The sequence below is a fragment of the Bufo bufo genome, chromosome 1 (genome assembly GCF_905171765.1).
Source record: "Bufo bufo chromosome 1, aBufBuf1.1, whole genome shotgun sequence".
In the NCBI taxonomy this organism is placed as follows: Eukaryota; Metazoa; Chordata; class Amphibia; order Anura; family Bufonidae; genus Bufo; species Bufo bufo.
Window position 1 is genome coordinate 591,805,591 of NC_053389.1, and position 19,342 is coordinate 591,824,932.

The window sequence follows — 19,342 nt, forward strand, 5'->3', positions numbered from 1 at the left end:
AGGGTCACACACCTATATCTTTTAATAAAGCACACACCCTATAAGGCTTTGCTTACACCAAAGCTTATGACTGAAATTCAATGCTTGCACTATAGGTAGGAGGGTCCAATGGAGAACCTCTGCACCTGCTCACTGCAATACGCTGTAACACTTTGTCACAAACAACCAGACTACAACTCCCAGAAGGCTCCGTGGCTGTCTCCATAACGCCATCTTCGATAAAGGCTGCCTAATTTCCTCACAGAAAAGCAAACAAGAAGAACAGGTACACGCTCTCGGGTGCGAGGCTTGGGAAGCACATAGATCACTCCGCCCCATCTAGTCAGGCCCCTCCTCCCTCGTCTCTGTTTTTAAGTCTTCCTCCGCGACCGACGCGTCACTATTTGGCGAGGTCACGTGACAGCGGTGCTCGTAGTCGGTAGTATTATTTATGTGTTCAAGAGGAGTCCCCAACGAGCGAAGACACCGGTGGCGGCAGTGACAGCACCGACAGCGGAGCCTAAGGGGGAAGCGACGCTGAGGCCCAGCCCCTCAGTCACATATATAAACACCGATCGAGACTGAAGCCCCGGTTAGCTGAGCCCCCGGGGAGAAAAAAAAAATAAGTCCAGCGTTCTCTGTCAACGACCACCGTATTTTACAGCCCTCAGCACTGCAACCAACGGAGTGGGAGACCCCGGGGGGGAGCTGAAGCCATGTCATCTCCCAGCCCGGGCAAGAGGCGGATGGACACGGATGTTGTCAAACTGTATCCTTCTCGGGGTGCCGTTAACGGGGTGTGGGGGCGGTGGAACGTCAGGTAGTGTACGCTGGCTGCAGGAACTGCGTGTGGAAAGCCTTCATTGTGTCTGCCATTTTACCCTGTCATGGCTGGTGGCCACCACAGGAGTGGGGTGAGAAGCGAGAATCTTCTGTAACCCCGGGGTGGCCTCGGTGCTGTGTACTCCATAAGGAGCTTATAGTGGGGGATGGGGACGTCCTGCCTCATACTGCTGCTGGAGGTGACCACCTCCTAGAAGTATATAGTATCTATGTATACACTATCTGGGGGTGACCACCTACTAGAAGTATATAGTATCTATGTATACACTATCTGGAGGTGACCACCTCCTAGAAGTATATAGTATCTATGTATACACTATCTGGGGGTGACCACCTCCTAGAAGTATATAGTATCTATGTATACACTATCTGGGGGTGACCACCTCCTAGAAGTATATAGTATCTATGTATACACTATCTGGGGGTGACCACCTCCTAGAAGTATATAGTATCTATGTATACACTATCTGGGGGTGACCACCTCCTAGAAGTATATAGTATCTATGTATACACTATCTGGGGGTGACCACCTCCTAGAAGTATATAGTATCTATGTATACACTATCTGGAGGTGACCACCTCCTAGAAGTATATAGTATCTATGTATACACTATCTGGGGGTGACCACCTCCTAGAAGTATATAGTATCTATGTATACACTATCTGGGGGTGACCACCTCCTAGAAGTATATAGTATCTATGTATACACTATCTGGAGGTGACCACCTCATAGAAGTATATAGTATCTATGTATACACTATCTGGAGGTGACCACCTCATAGAAGTATATAGTATCTATGTATACACTATCTGGGGGTGACCACCTCCTAGAAGTATATAGTATCTATGTATACACTATCTGGAGGTGACCACCTCATAGAAGTATATAGTATCTATGTATACACTATCTGGGGGTGACCACCTCCTAGAAGTATATAGTATCTATGTATACACTATCTGGAGGTGACCACCTCCTAGAAGTATATAGTATCTATGTATACACTATCTGGGGGTGACCACCTCCTAGAAGTATATAGTATCTATGTATACACTATCTGGGGGTGCTGGCGGTGACCACTTCATATAATCACACATAATATCCAGCGGTGCTGGAAGTGACCACTATATACTATGTATATAGTATCTATATATCACACACATAGTATCCAGCGGTGCTGGAGGTGACCACCTCATAGAAGTATATACTATCTATGTACACACACATAGGGTCTTGTCATTCTCCTGGGATCCTGTTTCTAAGTAGTTGCTGAGTCCCAAGGCTGACATGGCTGTGGGGCCCATTATACTGGGAGGGGGTGGTAGACCTGGAGCTGCTGTGGAGTTCTTTTCATCTGTAGATCTGTCTCTCTGTTTCTATATGCTGCGCTCTGTCTATTGATCTATATCTACTATGATCTCTCTAGTGATATATTTCACCTCTATCTATTTCTCTACCTATCGTCCGTCTGTCTGTCTATCTAGTGCTTTGCTCTGTCGAGCCCTACTTGTTGGTCTGCCCTGCCAGCTGCATTATGTCATGTAGTGTATTAATACTCTGCGGTATCAGTCATGGTTGTGTCTTGGTGTGCTCGCCTTATTTCTGTTTTATCCCTGAGCAGGCAGTTGTATTCGGGGTAAGGCAGGCCCCCATTGCTGACCCGTTTTCCCAGTCTGTGTAGACTAATGAAGCGCGATGTGTGCAGGTACCTCACCCTAGAGCTTAAATTAGATTGCTAACCACAGGGTACACAGTGTGTTCACGTACAGTTTGGACGAGAGGCTTTAAATACGTGGCTGCCTCTTTGTTCCTCTGTAGCCTCAGACACAGGTTTCTGAAAGTGTCATTTCATTAAAGGAACACAAAGAATCCGATTGGACTTTTGAGGTCTGCAATGCAGGACCCTCCTGGAAAGAGAGGGTCCCCTGCCTCTGACAGCTCAAGGTGTATGTTAGTAATGGAGTTGAGAAATGCCCACTTGATTAGACTGTATTGGGCCTAGACTGAGAAGCTTGTCCCCGGCCCCCCTCACCCCGGACGCTCTGGTGTGCAAAGTTAACTTTAGTGTCCAGATTGCAGACCTTGTATGCTTCCTAGGGGTCTGCCTGGCACCAATGGCTTTAAAGGGGCTGTGCTAGGGCTTAGGGAGGGGGGCTCTTGGCTCAGAAGCTGTTTTGTACGAATGTTATTCCTCTCCACCCTTCTATTTTGCTAGAAGTCCTTGTGCCCAAGAGTATTAAGTGGGAGAGGACACTATAGTTTTGTGGTGGTGGGTTTTCAGTGAAAGGAGGTCTTGTTAAAGATACATGGTGGAGCAGAGGAGGAATGTGTGACCCTTGAGTCTCCTCAAGCCATCGGATTTTAACTCTGGCCTACATTCAGTCACTGTTGTATTATGGGAAGTGGGGTTTTCAGGTGTCCCAGGAGAGGGTTAATGTGTGGCTACCTTCCATTGTTTCTTTTGAGCAGTGGCTCTAAGGTGGAAATGTTTAGGGCTTGGTAATGACAACTAGCCTGTAGAAGTTCTGAGTCATGGGGAGGTGTTCGCCCCCCTCCCTGCGGCTGGCCCTGCTACTTCTGGACTTCTTCTCCCCATAGATGTGGCATTGTGTTTGATACTTTGTCCATATGTTTGTTTTATACTTTGGACTCCTTTGTTTTATGTTGTGATTTAGTTGGCAGGAAAGAGGACTTGTAGTAACTGAGCAAAGTGTCTCCAAGTGCAGCCTGGGTGGCTCGGCCCCATGTAGGGTATCCTGGAGGCGGCCCCCTACCCCCTTCTGTAACTTGCTTGTGAAACTGTTGCATATTCCTAGAGCAGTGCTGAGCGCCTTGTTTTGTCAGCTCGCTGTCATATTATTGGCTGCTCTGTTACTACCCGGAAGCAGGGAGAGAGGACGAGCCAAGCAAACAGCTGATCGCCTGACAAAGGAAGCTCCTCGGTGTCTGCAGGATGTGTGGACATACCTGCCAAGCGATGACCTGAAGTTAACACTTGCCGTACAGTGTGGAGACATATCGGCTGCGAGAGACAGATTGCATGGCATTACTTGCTGCGATTACACGCTCGCATGCACGTTTTCTGATTGTACTGAAGCCATGTATTTCCACGACCATATTGTATGAGATTTAAATTGAGGGTTGGGGTGCTTTTCTTTATAGGACTAGTCTGTGATCATATGGTGATGCTAGGGTCTTGTGATTGTATAGTCCAGTTATGATTCCCAACCTCTTCATAAGATGCACGGGGGGGTTCGGCATTTATATTTGACTGGGGGGGGGGGGAAGGAGACAAACAGCGACACAGCATGTTTTATTCTAATTTAGGCCTAGTTCACACATCGGTGAATAATGGACATGTGCTGCGCACAGACTGCTCACATACCCATTGGTGGGCCTTTACGAACATTTTTGCGGCAGTACCCATTAGGGGGCTTTTTATCCCACGCAAAGAATACAATAGATTGAGTTGCGATCCAAACCCCCCCCCCCCCTCTTCCCCCTTGGGTTACTTACCTCTATGTATTCATTTTTTCATAACTTTTTAAAGGCCCGTACAACAATGGCGCAAAAGACATGCCTTGTCATAAGTAAGGGAAATCCTCTGGCAGTGTGAGGGGGGACGGACAAAAACCAGCTCTGCCACTGTATCCTCGGTCGCCCCTGTCTCTGTATTGTGGCCTCCAGCAATGATGTTTTGATATGGACAGGTCACCTGTCATCACTGGAGGCCAGATGACAAGTGGGGAACCTGGCAAGTAGAATGGCAGGGGATTGGTAAGGTGAGTATTAGGCTAGGACTACACAACGACAAATGTTGCGCAACATATTTTATAATACTAGTCTATGGTGTCGCACTGCAACATGCGACACGACAGTCACAAAAACCATCCAAGAACGCAGTGCGGCACCATATAGACTAGCATTATAAAATGTCACGTGACATTACTGTGACACATGTTGCCTTGTAATTGTACCCTATATGACACGTGTTGCTGTGTAGCCCTAGCCTTACTCACTAGATTTTATAGAATTGTAAGCTTTTAGTTAAAAAAATAATAATTGGGATTTTGCACGTTGCAATAAAATAGCATTTCTCACCTATGTGATATTTGTATATATTACTTTGCTCTACTTCAGTAGTAGGAGAACGTTCGTTCTTTTTTTAAATTTAATTGAAACTCAGTGGGGGTCATTTATCAAGACGGTTTGTGTCAGTTTTTGCCGTGAAAAAGTTGCAAGACCCTGTTTTGTGACTTTATTCTCCCATGCATCAAAATTTTGTAGCACAGGCATTTTTATGCCATCAACTTGGGATTGGCGGTGACCAGGCTATCGGCCCTGCCACTTCACATTTACCCTTTTTCCAGGCGTAGAAATCTACTCCAGTAAGATGCACAGACCGCCTGAGGATGCCCCTAATTTTTGACAAGGCTGCACAGGAAAAACACAGTTTTTTGAGAAATAACCCCCAGTGACAATTAATCTAAAGCTTGTTTTGTGGGTAGAAAATGAGCATAAAGTCCACAAGTCCCAATATGCTGTTGCTGCTGTAAGCATTACAAGCTTTGTTACCAGCTCCGACATGCAGGGCCCGCTGACGGTTTTAGTCTGCGACTGCATAGTGTGTTCAGCTGTGTGACACCTGTTGAATGAGTTGAGTCACATTTGTAACACTTACATGCGACTTGAAAAAATTCTTGTCAGCATTAAAGTTTTGAGATGATGCTTTGTCACAACAGTTTTTAGAAGTAAATAGCATATATGAAAAAATTTGACTTTTAAAAATACCTTTATTTAATATTCAAGCGGGTATAGGTATGTATATACCAACAGTGGTGTACTACAGTTAACAAGATTTCTAAGTAGGGGAGTAGTGGCCCCCAAAAAGAAAAACATTCACGGTCGGGTTCGGGTGGAGGGATGTAAGTCTAGCCCAAAAAGATGGCAGGGCCGACAAAACCTTACCCTAGAGGCCCTAGAAGACTGCTGAGCCCAGGGTGACCCCCTGATGGTGGAGGTTCCCTGTCCCCGAACCTAATGCTACCCGGTCCCTAGAAAACCCTCAACAGGGAAGATATTAACAATAATGTGGTAGCGAGTGGCTGGTTGTCCTATTGGATGGACATCACCACCACTCTCTAGACCAGTGGTTCTCAACCTTTCTAAAGCCGTGACCCCTTAATACAGTTCCTCATGTTGTGGTGACCCCCAACCATTAAATTTTTTTCCTTGCTACGTCATAACTAATTTTGCTACTGTTATGATGACCCACCAAAAACACGCACAGACACCAATACACCAAATGTTAATTCAAATACACAAGTATTCATTCATAACCACAGAACTTTAGCATAAATACAAAATATTTGTAAACCAAATAAATAACTTTAAAATAAATAATAAACAACAAATACCCCCTAAAAAATAAATCAGTGGTGCGCACAGTACCCCTCAAATAAATAACTCAGTGGTGCTCACAGTACCCCCCCCCCCCCCCCAAAAAAAAAAAAAATTAATCAGTGGTGCTCAGGGTCCCCCAAATAAATAAATCAGCAGGGCTTCAGGTCTCCCCCAAATAAATAAATCAGCGGTGCTCAGGGTACCCCCAAATAAATAAATCGGTGGTGCATCAGGTTTCCCCCAAATAAATAAATCAATGTTGCTCAGGGTCCCCCAAATAAATAAATCAGTGGGGCTTCAGGTCTCCCCCCCCCCCCCCCCAAATAAATAAATCAGCGGTGCTTCATGTCCCCCCAAATAAATGAAGCCTTGCTCAGCCAAATAATTAAAATAAAATTAGCCAGGCTCAGCCAGGCTCAATTAAATCATTGGTGGCAGTGGTGCTCAGCGGCGGTGTCATTAACGAAAAAACTCGGACCTCAGCAGACAGGCGGCCCGACTTACCCGTCCAGACGTCAGGCTCCTTCAAGCACAGGCAGTGATAGGACGAGGATAAGGGGCCGCTGCCATTGTGCGGGCGACCCACAATAGGAAGCTTCAGGCGACCCCCTGGAAAGGGCCGATTGACCCCCAAAGGGGTCGCGACCCCTAGGTTGAGAACCGCTGCTCTAGACCAAAAGAAAACACACACAGCCCTGACGCGTTTCGCCTAACATTTGTCAGGTTCATCAGGATAGACACATATAGTATGATGCAATTACGATACTTAGCTTTGCAGCCAGATGTCAAACCACAGGGTATTTTTGTAGGTCACCAAAGGAAAGAAGAGAGAAAACTCTATCCCGCTAAAGATGCCTAGAAACAAGTATATACATAGAGGCATATCAGTAGGAGGCCCACAGGCTTTACATACAGGATGAACAACTCAGTCTGAGCAAACAAATTAAACATAAAAGACAATAGCCTGTTCCTACTTACAAGCGGGAGGATGGTGGATTCCCCACAAAAAACGCCAAGTTGTTAGGGCCCAGAGCTAACCCTGGCCGTGGTGGCGCCACCTATTTAAACCTGCGCTTGTCCAGATGCAATTTCCGGACGCCAGAAAACGCCTTCCGACGTTCGGACCGCATTCTGGAGCGCAGATCATCCTATCAATGTCACTTCCGGTATCGTGGCACGCATGGTGAACCGCATAAGGCTTAATGCGGAAACCGGAAGTGCTAGGACGTCAGTTCCTGGCGTATAGTGGAACGCAACAGTGGGACGCATCGTTGGGCAAGGTATTCCCACGATGGTTCCATACGTTTTAAGACCAGGAATAAGAGCCCCAATACATGGGATCGTCTGATTAGATCTTTGTTAAGAATATTCCTAGTCTGTAACTGCCCATAACCAGCCAGCCAAGGACAAAAACAGAGGGGACCTTGTACAAACATAAAAGTTTTTCTTAATAATAAAGTATAAGTTAATCAAAAGAAGGGGATAGTAGTCGCTTATGTCGACCCCCAAATAATGGAGAAAAAAAGGGGGAAGGACACAAAGCTTAGTAAAGATGAGGTGATCTGATACTAACATCACCTAGGCAGCAGGATGCTTTTCGCATCGATTAGTCTAGTTAAAGGGCAACATACCAAAATATAAACAAGTTATTCCTGAAGAGAAGTACATATTAGACGAACAGGGGATTTTAGATGAAACATGTAAAATTTAGTCTTTGGTCAGACCTAATGGGGACTGGGACTGGAAACGATCTATCCAAGAGGCCTCTTTTCTAAGGATCCTTTTGTCCCAGTCACCTTTTCTCTCAGGTAAGGGGAGTACCTCGAGTACAGAGAAACGAGCAGAGGCCACATCGCCCCTATGGCAGTTATTATAATGGTTGGCCACGGGTGTGTCTTTCAGTTTTTTTATGTCGTTTATATGCTCGCAATTCCTTCTTCTGAATTCTCTCTTGGTCTTGCCAATGTAGTCCATAGGACAATTACATTGGCAAATGTATACAACGCCTTTGGTCCTGAAATTAGCGAAGTCCCGGATGGCATAGGAGAGTTGTGTAACGGAACATGTCACTGTCCCGCAGACTCCTTCCTTTCCGATAGGTCACTTGGGGATAATCCCTGATCACCTGCGTTAGGTCTGGATCCATTGTTGGTATTGGCCAATGTTTTCTCAATATGGAGATTATTTCTTTATTACCAGAGTCGAAGGTGGAAATAAGGCGAATCAGACCCTCGTCCAAACTATCTTTATGCTTTGGCATCAATAGGTCCTCCCTTCTCTTCGACTCTGCATATTGGAAGGACTCTCTTAAAAGGGGCAAAGGATAACCTCTCTGTAGTAGTCTGTTTTTTAATTTTTGTGATTCACAGTATAAATTTCTTCCTGAGGAACAGTTCCTGCGAACCCGCAGGTACTGTCCCCTAGGGATCCCCCTCTTCACAGCAGGTGGGTGGTGGCTATCCCAGTGAAAGATGCTATTGGTTGCCGTCGGTTTTCGATAAACCGATGTACTAAGGGTCCCCTCAGTTTTTTTCACTACTATATCGAGGAACATAATCTGCTCCAACTGGGTCTCGTAGGTAAAGCTCAAACCAATATCGTTTTGGTTTAGAGTATTGATGAACTTGTGGAATGCGGGCATGCTACCCTCCCAGATCAGAAACACATCATCGATGTAGCGTGTCCAAAAGGTGATATTCTCTCTCCACCAACGGTGCTGATCTGGGAAGACATATTGGTCCTCCCACCAACCCAGGAGGAGGTTGGCATATGTCGGGGCACAGGAATTCCCCATTGCCATCCCCCTGAGTTGGTGGTAAAAGGAACCATTAAACAAGAAAAAATTATGGGTTAAGGTGTATTCCAAGAGCCGTAGAACGAAATCATTATGTTGGCTAAACTGGGTCCCTCTGGTGTTGAGGAAATAGGTAACAGCCCCAATTCCTTGGTCGTGTGGAATAGACGTGTAAAGCGATTCCACGTCTATACTTGCCAGAATACGATTAGGATTGACAGTTAGCGTTTTGATTTTACGGAGAAAATCCATTGAATCCCTAGTAAACGATGGTAAGGTCAGTACAAAGTCACGGAGTACCTTGTCAAGGTAGATTCCAGTGTGATGTGTTAGGGAATCAATACCTGATACAATAGGCCGTCCCCTAAAGGGGTGTACCCTCTTATGTATTTTTGGTAGGCAATAAAATGTTGCTGTTTGGGGGGGCTTTAGGAAGTAAGAAATCGAATTCGGTTTTGTTCACAATACCTTGTTGCAAACCCTGGACCAAGATACAGAAAAATCTCAGTGGGGTCTGAAGGGATTTTTTCATAGCTTTTTTTATCATTTAGTAATGTGAGGCACATTTTTTGATACTTGTCATGATCGAGCAGTACCAGATTTTCCACCCTTGTCAGATTGTTTAATGATCAAGTTTTTATTGTTCTCCAAGTTTCTTAGTGCCTTGAACTCTGGCCCAGATAAATTTAGAGTAATGGAGATCATTAGTTGGTAACTGTTCAATCTCAGAAGTCACCAGGCGCAGAAAGATGTCGATATGCTCAGTGTTGACCAATGGTCAGGGCTCCAGATGGCGACCAAAATGGTCGCCAATGCGACTTAGAATTTACAAATGGCGACAAGACTTTTTAGTCTTGTCGCCATTTGCGACTAGACCCGCCGCCGCAGCTCTGCTCAATACAGCGGCGGCACAGGAGCTGATGATCGTTCTCAGCAGCGCAGGAGGAGTCTCTCCCTCTCCCCTGTGCTGCTGCTGCCGCCGCCTCCACCAATAAGAAGAGACGGGAGGAGGAGGGGAGGGGCTGTGGCCACTGCGCCACCAATGAAGAAAACTGACCTGTAATACAAATGCAGGAGGCGGGTGCCGGAATCAAATAGCCGACACCCGACCTCTATGACAGGGAGCTGCGATCAGCTGCAGTTGAGTTAACCCTTCAGGTGCGGTACCTGAGGGGTTAATTGTAGCTGATCGCAGCCCCCTGTCACAAAGGTCGGGTGCCGGCTATTTGATACCGGCACCCGCCTCCTGTATTTGTATAAGAAACGTTGGTGGCACAGTGCGCCCCCCCCCCCCTTCCCCAGTATAAGAAACGTTGGTGGCACAGTGCCCCCCCCCCCCAATATAATAAACATTGGTGGCTCAGTGGGAAGTGCCAATGAGGGTTAAAAATAATAAAAGAAAATTTACTCACCTCCTCCAGTTGATCCGTAGCTGCCGGTCTCCTGTACTTCTTTCTTCAGGACCTGTGGTGACGTCACTGAGCTCATCACATGGCCCATTGCCATGGTGATGGATCATGTGATGAGCACAGTGATGTCACCACAGGTCCTGAAGAAAGAAGTAAGTACAGGAGACCGGCAGCTACGGATCAACTGGAGGAGGTGAGTAAATTTTCTTTTATTATTTTTAACCCTCATTGGCACTTCCCACTGAGCCACCAATGTTTATTATATTGGGGTGATGGGGGGGCACACTGCACCACCAATGTTTATTATATTGGGGTGATGGGGGGGGCACACTGCGCCACCAATGTTTATTATATGGGGGGGCGCACTGCGCCAATGTTTATTATATTGGGGTGATGGGGGGGCGCACTGCGCCACCAATGTTTATTATATGGGGGGGCGCACTGCGCCACCAATGTTTATTATATTGAGGGGGGCGCACTGCGCCACCAATGTTTATTATATGGGGGGGCGCACTGCGCCACCAATGTTTATTATATTGAGGGGGGGCGCACTGCGCCACCAATGTTTATTATATTGGGTTGATGGGGGGCACACTGCGCCACCAATGTTTATTATATGGGGGGGGCGCACTGCGCCAATGTTTATTATATTGGGGTGATGGGGGGGGCGCACTGCGCCACCAATGTTTATTATATGGGGGGGCGCACTGCGCCAATGTTTATTATATTGGCGTGATGGGGGGGGCGCACTGCGCCACCAATGTTTATTATATTGACCTTCTACTATGCAGTCTGTATTCAGAATGCTATTATTTCCCCTTATAACCATGTTATAAGGGAAAATAATAATCATCGGGTCTCCATCCCGATTGTCACCTAGCAACCGTGCGTGAAAATCGCACCGCATCCGCACTTGCTTGCGATTTTCACGCAGCCCCATTAACTTCTATGGGGCCTGCGTTGCGTGAAAAACGCAGAATATAGAGCATGCTGCGATTCTCACGCAAAGCACAAGTGATGTGTGAAAATCACCGCTTATGTGCACAGCCCCATAGAAGTGAATGGGTCCGGATTTAGTGCGGGTGCATTCCGGTATTCTGAATGCCGGATCCGGCACTAATACATTCCTATGGGGAAAAATGCTGGATCCGGCTTTCAGGCAAGTCTTCAGTTTTTTTCGCCGGAGATAAAACCGTAGCATGCTGTGGTTTTATCTTTTGCCTGATCAGTCAAAATGACTGAACTGAAGACGTCCTGATGCATCCTGAACGGATTACTCTCCATTCAGAATGCATGGGGATATGCCCGATCAGTTCTTTTCCGGTATAGAGCCCCTGTGACGGAACTCAGTGCCGGAAAAGAAAAACGCTAGTGTGAAAGTACCCTAAAATATTAAGTTTAAATCCCCCCCCTTTCCCAATTTTACATATAAAATATATAAACAATAAATAAATAAACCTATTACATAGCGCTGCGTCCGAAAAGTCCAAACTATTAAATTATTAAAAAATATCTCCTATGCGGTGAGCATTCGCCATTTTTTAGTCACCTTGTCACCCCAAAAAATAGCATAGGACTGTTCTATTATGGGCCGAACGTTTCATAAAATGCTAAATGCACGCAGCTTTTTTTTTTTTTTTTTTTTTTTGGCGCGGTATTGAGTATCAAAATACTTTTTTATGGTGACGAAAGCGAATCAAAATTTTGGTTTCAAAACAACCCTACGCCGATCTAATCAGCGTACCGTTGTCACGATAGCAAAATTTTGATTCAGTTTCGATTTGGCGACTAAAAATTTGATTTGGCTCCTAAATTTTTCAGTTCAGGAGCCAATGGCTACTAGGTATTTTTTTTAGTCTGGAGCACTGATGGTGGCAATCTGGTACTCCGAGATCGTAGTTCCGTAAAGGGACCTTTTCCAGGTGTTCTAGTGCCCTCTTCCCAGAGTTCCATGAGATTTTGGAAATCGGGGAAGTCCTCAGGATTAATTCCCAGGCCCAGACACGTTTTTTTATTACAACTCTGGAAAAATTTGTGCCACTTAAAGGAAACCTGTCACCATGATTTTGCGCATAGAGCTGGGGACATGGGCTGCTAGATGGCCACTAGCACATCTGCAATACCCAGGTCCCATAGCTCTCTGCGCTTTTATTGTGTTAAAAAACCGTTTTGAGTGATATGCAAATTACCTGATATGAGTCCTGTAGCCGGAGATGAGTCAAGCTTCAAGGAGCCCAGCACCGCCCCGCGTCCTCCGAATCTCCTCCTTGCCGGCTGACGTCACAGAGCTGGAGCGCCGAAATCTCGCGATGCGCGAGCTAGCGCATGCGTAGTTCGTTCCCTGTGCTGATGCCAGCACAGGGAATGAACATGATGCAGACACTGCGCATGCGCTAGCTCGCGCATCGCGAGATTTCGGCGCTCCAGCTCTGTGACGTCAGCCGGCAAGGAGGAGATTCGGAGGACGCGGGGCGGTGCTGGGCTCCTTGAAGCTTGACTCATCTCCGGCTACAGGACTCATATCAGGTAATTTGCATATCACTCAAAACGGTTTTTTAACATAATAAAAGCACAGAGAGCTGTGGGACCTGGGTACTGCAGATGTGCTAGTGGCCATCTAGCAGCCCATGTCCCCAGCTCTCTGCGTAAAATCATGGTGACAGGTTCGCTTTAAGCTTTCTCCCAAAAAGATTAAGATCCTTCACCCACGTAAAAGTATCATGCCTTGTCGTGGGCACAAATGATAATCCCTTCTGTAGGAGGGTCGTCTCGGCAGGAGTCAGACTATGGTCAGAAAGGTTGATTACCTGTAGTTTGTCTCTCAATTGTTCCTGTTGCGGTCCCTTAGCTGATAAGAGGCCGGGCCTTTGGCTAAAAAAAGAGGAGGATGAAGACTTGCACGAAAATAGATTTTTAGCCTTATGTTGCACAAAAGTTGAAATCTGCTTCACTAAACTCTGTTTCAGATGAGCGTGTTTATTATGGGAATTCACGCTCCCATATGTAACATGTATGCAATGAACACACTTGTCTGAAACTGGCCTAAGCGAGAACTTTAATTTGGGATTCATTTCCATGTTACTAAAAATGTGATGTTACTGTTGGCGTCAGTGGGAGCAGCGCTGCAGTGACTAGCACTGTCCACTGCAATGTTGACAGTTGTGTGCAGTTCCGGAGCTGACTCCTGGCGAGGCAGCCACACCTGAATAGCTGATCATGGGGGGGCAGGTTGTTGGCCCCCCACCAATTAGCTAGTGATAACCTATCCTGAGAACAGGCCATCATTTAAAAAAGCTCGGCAATCCCTTTAAAGGGATTATCCAGGTCTTTAGGACCGGCCATCAGTGTTGGGGCTCATGCACACAAATGTCTTTTTTTTTTCATTGTCCATTGGGGTATTTTTGCGGACTGTATGTGGAACCATTCATTTAAATAGGTTTGCAAAAAAAACTGAAGTTTCTCCGTGTGGATTCCGTTTCCGTATGTCCGTTCTGCAAAAAAATAGAATGTCCTATTATTGTCCGAATGAAGGACAAGGATAGTACTATTAAGGGCCAGCTTTTCCGTTCCACGAAATACAGAATGCACACGGACGTCATCCATATTTTTTGCGGATCCGTTTTTAGCGGACCGCAAAATACATACCTTCGTGTACATGAGGCCTAAGATTGATGTAGGACCTGACTAGAGTTGAGCGAATTCTTCCTTTTGGCAGGTTCGTGTTGTAAGTGAATTTCATAATGGATTCCGTTCTCAATGCCAGCATGCTAAATGGAGTTACTTTAGAGGCGTTCCGTTTTGCATGCCGTCATAATACAAGTGTATGGCCAGCAGAACGGATCTCTCCATCATGTAATTCACTTAAAATCCAAACTCGAACCTGCTACAGGTTCGCTCAACTCTAGTCCTGGCACTCGGCACCCCTGCCGATCAGCTGTTAAAACCTGGATCTCCCAAATCGGATGCTGCATAAACTAGTCCTTTTGGAAGTTTTGTATTGTAAATGGGGTTAAAATCTTTTGAGGAGTAAGGCCACTTTCACACGTCTGTGTCCCTCATGAAGTGGTTCATCCTTGAAGATGTACGTGAAGAATCCAAGTTTGGTCCATGTGTCCCTTTTTTTTTGCCCTTCATGTGTCCTTTGTATTTCACATGCACTGTTAGGCTGAACATTGGTTTCAATCTCCCAGCAATGATCTATGAAAACCACGGACCAAACATGGATGATATCCGTATTGTGTTAGTTGTTTTCACTGACCCATAGACAATAATGTGCGGGAGGGATCAGAGACAAAAATAGTGGGTACTCCCATGGTGTCACCACAGACACCATGGAACCAGGGGAACCACTGATGTGTGAAAGAGGCCTGAGGACTTATTTACATGGTCAGTGTTGCTTGAGTTAGGGTATGGCTACCCACGACTAGAAAGTTGTGTGACATTTGATATAATTTGTGTCTATGGTGTCACTATATGACACACCACATACTGCGATGCAACAGTTGCAAAATATACAAGCTGGATTTTGTGCCCCAAGTCACATACAACTTCTCACCCATAGGCTTAAATGTAAGTGGCACATAACACGCAACCCAACTGTGTTTTCACAGCTAAATCCCAGCTCTAAAATAGTTGTGCGCCAGCAGGTTGCACATATTTTTGTGACACTTGCCGCTGTGTAGCCATACCTTGGAGCAGAGCATAAACCTAATTTTGAAATCACTTATTCACACGTCCATGTCGGTAATGAAATCTGTGACAAGATGGTCAGTGATTAATCAGTGAAAATTTCCATGAACAAGCAATGTTAGTTTTATGTGATCATTTTTTGCTCTCCGTGTGTCATCCGAGTTTCGTTGACCTTGCACAGCTAACAATTTTCTGAGCATCTCCTATAAATATATGTTTTCATGGACCCATAGACTATAATGGGCGAAGTATCAGTAAACGTGGCAAAAATAGGGCATGCTTCTGTGCTAAAACCATGGACCCACGGACCATGCTACTACATGGATGTGTGAATACACACATTAAAATGAAGGGGTGCGTGTACGGTCTGGGGAACACGGACCGCACACGTCTGTAAATCAGTGACTGGGGAATAAGGCCTTACCAAATGTTGACGTGTGAAAAAGGCCTAAGGCTTTTCAGATGTGAAGACCATTTAGTAACTTCGCTTACAGATCCCAAGGTCGGCCTGCGTCAGCTTGGCTCCAAACAATAGCCTTATGTATCCATTGCTGGCTGAGAATAAACTCTTTCAGTAGAGCAAAAATGCATATTAAAAGTATTAATGCAACCTTCATTGGAAATGTAAAATACTATTGAAATGAATAGGCTTGATAAGAGGTCTGCTTCTTGCAAGTGGGAGTGAAATGTTTTGCTGGTAGCGAAGGGAGTGAAATGATTGAGGGGAGAGATGTATAGTGTATGGAAAGAAGTATATGTATTACCCTGGCTGACATGAAGTGAAACGAACTGTACACATTCTGCAGATGCAGTTATATGCATGTTTTTTCCAAGACGTCCCTCCATGACAGCACCACTGGAGGATGTCCTATTGATCTCTGTAGGGACAGGTAGTGAGAGAGATGAGGCCCCTTCCCGCCCCCACTCTCAAGTGTTCTTCCTGTCCCTACAGGGATAGGGAAGCAGAGAAGGAGTCCCTGCTTAGGGATGAAGAGGAAAAGAAGGCCAAGGCTGGGTCGAGGGGTTTATGCCTCTCCTCAGTCTCCGGTAGCCTAAGCTAGCACCCCTCTGGGAATGGGTCCCCTAGCTCTTCCCTGATGCCTGTAGGGAGCTTGGTGAAGGGTCCGATCCAAAACTCCTGCATCATCTCTGTGGAGGAAGCAGCGGTATTGGGGAAAGCCGATGCCGCTTCTCCTGTGGGAGCTCTGGGCTTGGCTGCGGTTCCTGGGCGTGCGTCTGTGCGCGCGATTGGCGATCAGGTCACGTGGCCAGAAGTGCGGGCACGTGCGCTGGAGAAGATGGCGCCCGTCGTTGCATGCTGGAGGCCTCGCATGTGGGTTGACTCTTCCATGGAATGAGTCCCCCAGGAAGAGGAGGAGGAGGAGGGGGAGCGGTGCGGCGGCGGGTGGACCTAATTGGGCAAGTCCATTAATATGGTGGCAGCTGACGGGTTGAGTCTGTGCTTCATGGAGGTCCAGGTATCTGGAAAGCAGGAACCTAGTACAGATTCCTCTGCCCCGGGGTTATGCAAGTTACTTTCCCTGTCCTGTTTGTCCAGCATAATGTATGGACTAGAGGAATCTGTCTCTCTGTCTCTGTCTCTCTGTCTCCCTCTCCCTCCCCTTTAGGTTGAGAAATAGATAGGACAGAAGACCCATATAGAAACAAAAAAGGCTAGAAAGTGTGCGACCTGTTCTAAAAGACTTCTGCCTTACAAAAAAGAGGAGCAGCCTTCTTTTGTCGGACTTGAGAGTTTTGATAAAAGGAAGTTCAGGCGTCTGTGTCTAACCTGGTTCCATCCCCAGTCCCCTCTCTGCCACAGTCTGAGACCCAGGGTTAAATGGGTTCTGACTCTGAAGACGATGGCTTATATTATTCAGAGGGAGAATTGGAGGAAGATGATCAGCGTTCCCTTCCTTCTTTTCAGAAGAATCGATGAGGTACCTCTTTTCCTGCGAGAATCTACATCCCCCTTCTAACCACAGTAGGACAAACTATGGCCGTAGAAGATGAGGAATAGGCCCGAACTATTCAGGATGAGATGTTCGGGGACCTTAGAGCGAAAAAGAAAAAACTCTTTCCAGTAAACTCAAATTTGAAAGAATTAATAAAGGAGTGGGAAGATGCGGAAAAGAAACTGTATTTCCACTTCACCACCATGACGGCCCAGAGAGATTGACCCCTGACTTCTGTAGGGGCAGGAACAGACATGGGTTAAAAGGACCCCTCCCACCGCCATTCACCAGTGTGTTCCTTCCCCTATAGTGGCCAGGACAGAGAAGTCCTCTCTGGCTTTCAGGGAGGTGAAGTGGTTAAGGACCTCTTTTTATTATTTTTCTGTACCTGGGTGACCGCATCGTGAGGATACCCTGGGGGCTCGCCCACCCAAACGGCCCAGAATGGTGGACATCTCCTCCTCAGACTCTGAGGATTTGCAGGGCGAGGCCTCATCCTCCAAAAAGGAGGACGACGAGTACCCCCTATCAGAGGGCGAGATCGTCGAGGACTCAAAAAAAAATTCTTCTTCACTCCTAGCGAGAGGAGTGACCTTCTAAAGGCGGTCAGGGATACAATGGGGGTGGAGGACATCCAGCGACCCCATACAGTTCAGGAAGAGATGTTTGGGGGATTGAAGCTCAGACGCTCCCGTGTATTCCCCATAAATGAAAACATTAAAGAGATGGTGATGGACGAATGGGCCCATCCAGAAAAGAAACTAGGGATTTCCAAAGAATTCAGGAACCGCCTAAGATCTTTGACGAGGTTCCCAGAATTGACGTTCAGGTGGCCAAAGTTAATAAAAAAAACCTTGCTACTATTCGAGGGCTCCTGTCAGTTAAAGGACACCATGGAAAGGAAGGCAGACAGTCTATTAAAAAAAATCCTGGGAGGCAGCTATGTTTAGTGTTCAGACAAACATAGCCGCTACTTCAGTCGCCAGGTCTATGTACCTGTGGCTCAATGAGTTAGAAAATCATCTAATTACCAAGACGTCCAGGGAACAAATTCTAGACTCTATTCCCTTAAAATCCGCCACTGGGTTCCTAGCGGATGCCTCCGCCGAGACCATTAGATTCTCGGCCAAGGACGCGGCTTTGTCCAATGCTGCCAGGAGGGCACTTTGGATGAAATCTTGGTCAGGCGACATCTCTTCCAAAATGAAGCTGTGCTCTATAGCCTTCTCGGGCGAATACGTGTTCGGTCCTGTATTGGACAAGATCTTCGAGAAGGCTACTGATAAAAAGAAAGGGTTCCCTGAAGAGAAAACCCCTAAAAAGAAACCCTCCTTTCGTAATCAATACTCCCAAAATAGCTCCTTTCGTTGAAAAGGTAAATCCGGTCGTTGGAGTTACCCAAGAGGGGGGGAAAGGTAGAGGGTACCTCCTTAATCCCCAGAACAAGGGCGATGAGAAACAGTGACGCCAGGATAGGGGGAAGACTATCCCAATATTTTGCCCAGTGGCAGCAGACTTCTCCCAACCCCTGGGCGCAAAAACTTATCAAGAACGGCTACAGGATAGTCCCCCCCCCCCCCCCCTCCGAATGTATTTCTGATATCTCACCACTCTTCCCCATTTCAGCAGAACCAAATTTGGAAGGAGGTCCACAATCTTCTGGACTTAGGAGTAGTGGTTCCTGTTCCCGAGCTTCAACGGGGGCAGGGATTCTACTCCAACCTTTTCTTAGTAAAAAAGCCAGGGGGTTCCTTCCGCATGATTATAAATCTCAAAAGGTTAAAAAAAATTCGTAGTTTACAAAAGGTTCAAGATGGAATCCCTAAACTCTACCATTCCTTTAATTCAAAAAGACGCGTTCCTTTGTACAGTCGATCTGAAGGACACATATCATGTTCCTATTCACATCCAGTCTCAGAGGCTCCTGCGTTTTGCATTGAAGGATCACAGGGGCTCTGTTCACCATTTCCAGTTCGTGGCTCTCCCCTTCGGGCTGGCCTCAGCCCCAAGGATTTTCACAAAACTGGTGGTAGAGATGGTCGCCTCCCTGAGGTCTGTCGTTCCTTACCTAGACTTTTTGCTGATTTCAGACAGGGTGGATCAGGCTATAGCGGATCGAAAGACCTTCTGTACTCTTCTGACAGCTCTAGGTTGGGTGATAAACCTAAAAAAGTCATCCCTAGTTCCGGATAACAGGGTAAAATTCCTAGGGGTATTGCTGCATTCGGTAAAACAGACAACCTTTCTTCCAGCAGAAAGAATTCAGAACCTT

The 19,342-nt window shown here is 46.4% G+C and overlaps 1 protein-coding gene across 1 annotated transcript in view; it reads left to right on the forward strand.

Moving 5' to 3' along the window:
* The first annotated feature begins 328 nt into the window (after positions 1 to 328).
* Positions 329 to 19,342, forward strand: part of UBE2H (ubiquitin conjugating enzyme E2 H) — a 56,912-nt gene continuing 37,898 nt past the window's right edge. Inside the window, exon 1 of the mRNA XM_040413440.1 lies at positions 329 to 748. Coding sequence (XP_040269374.1) covers positions 696 to 748 — 53 coding nt within the window. The 5' untranslated portion in view covers positions 329 to 695. The remainder of the gene's footprint in view (positions 749 to 19,342) is intronic.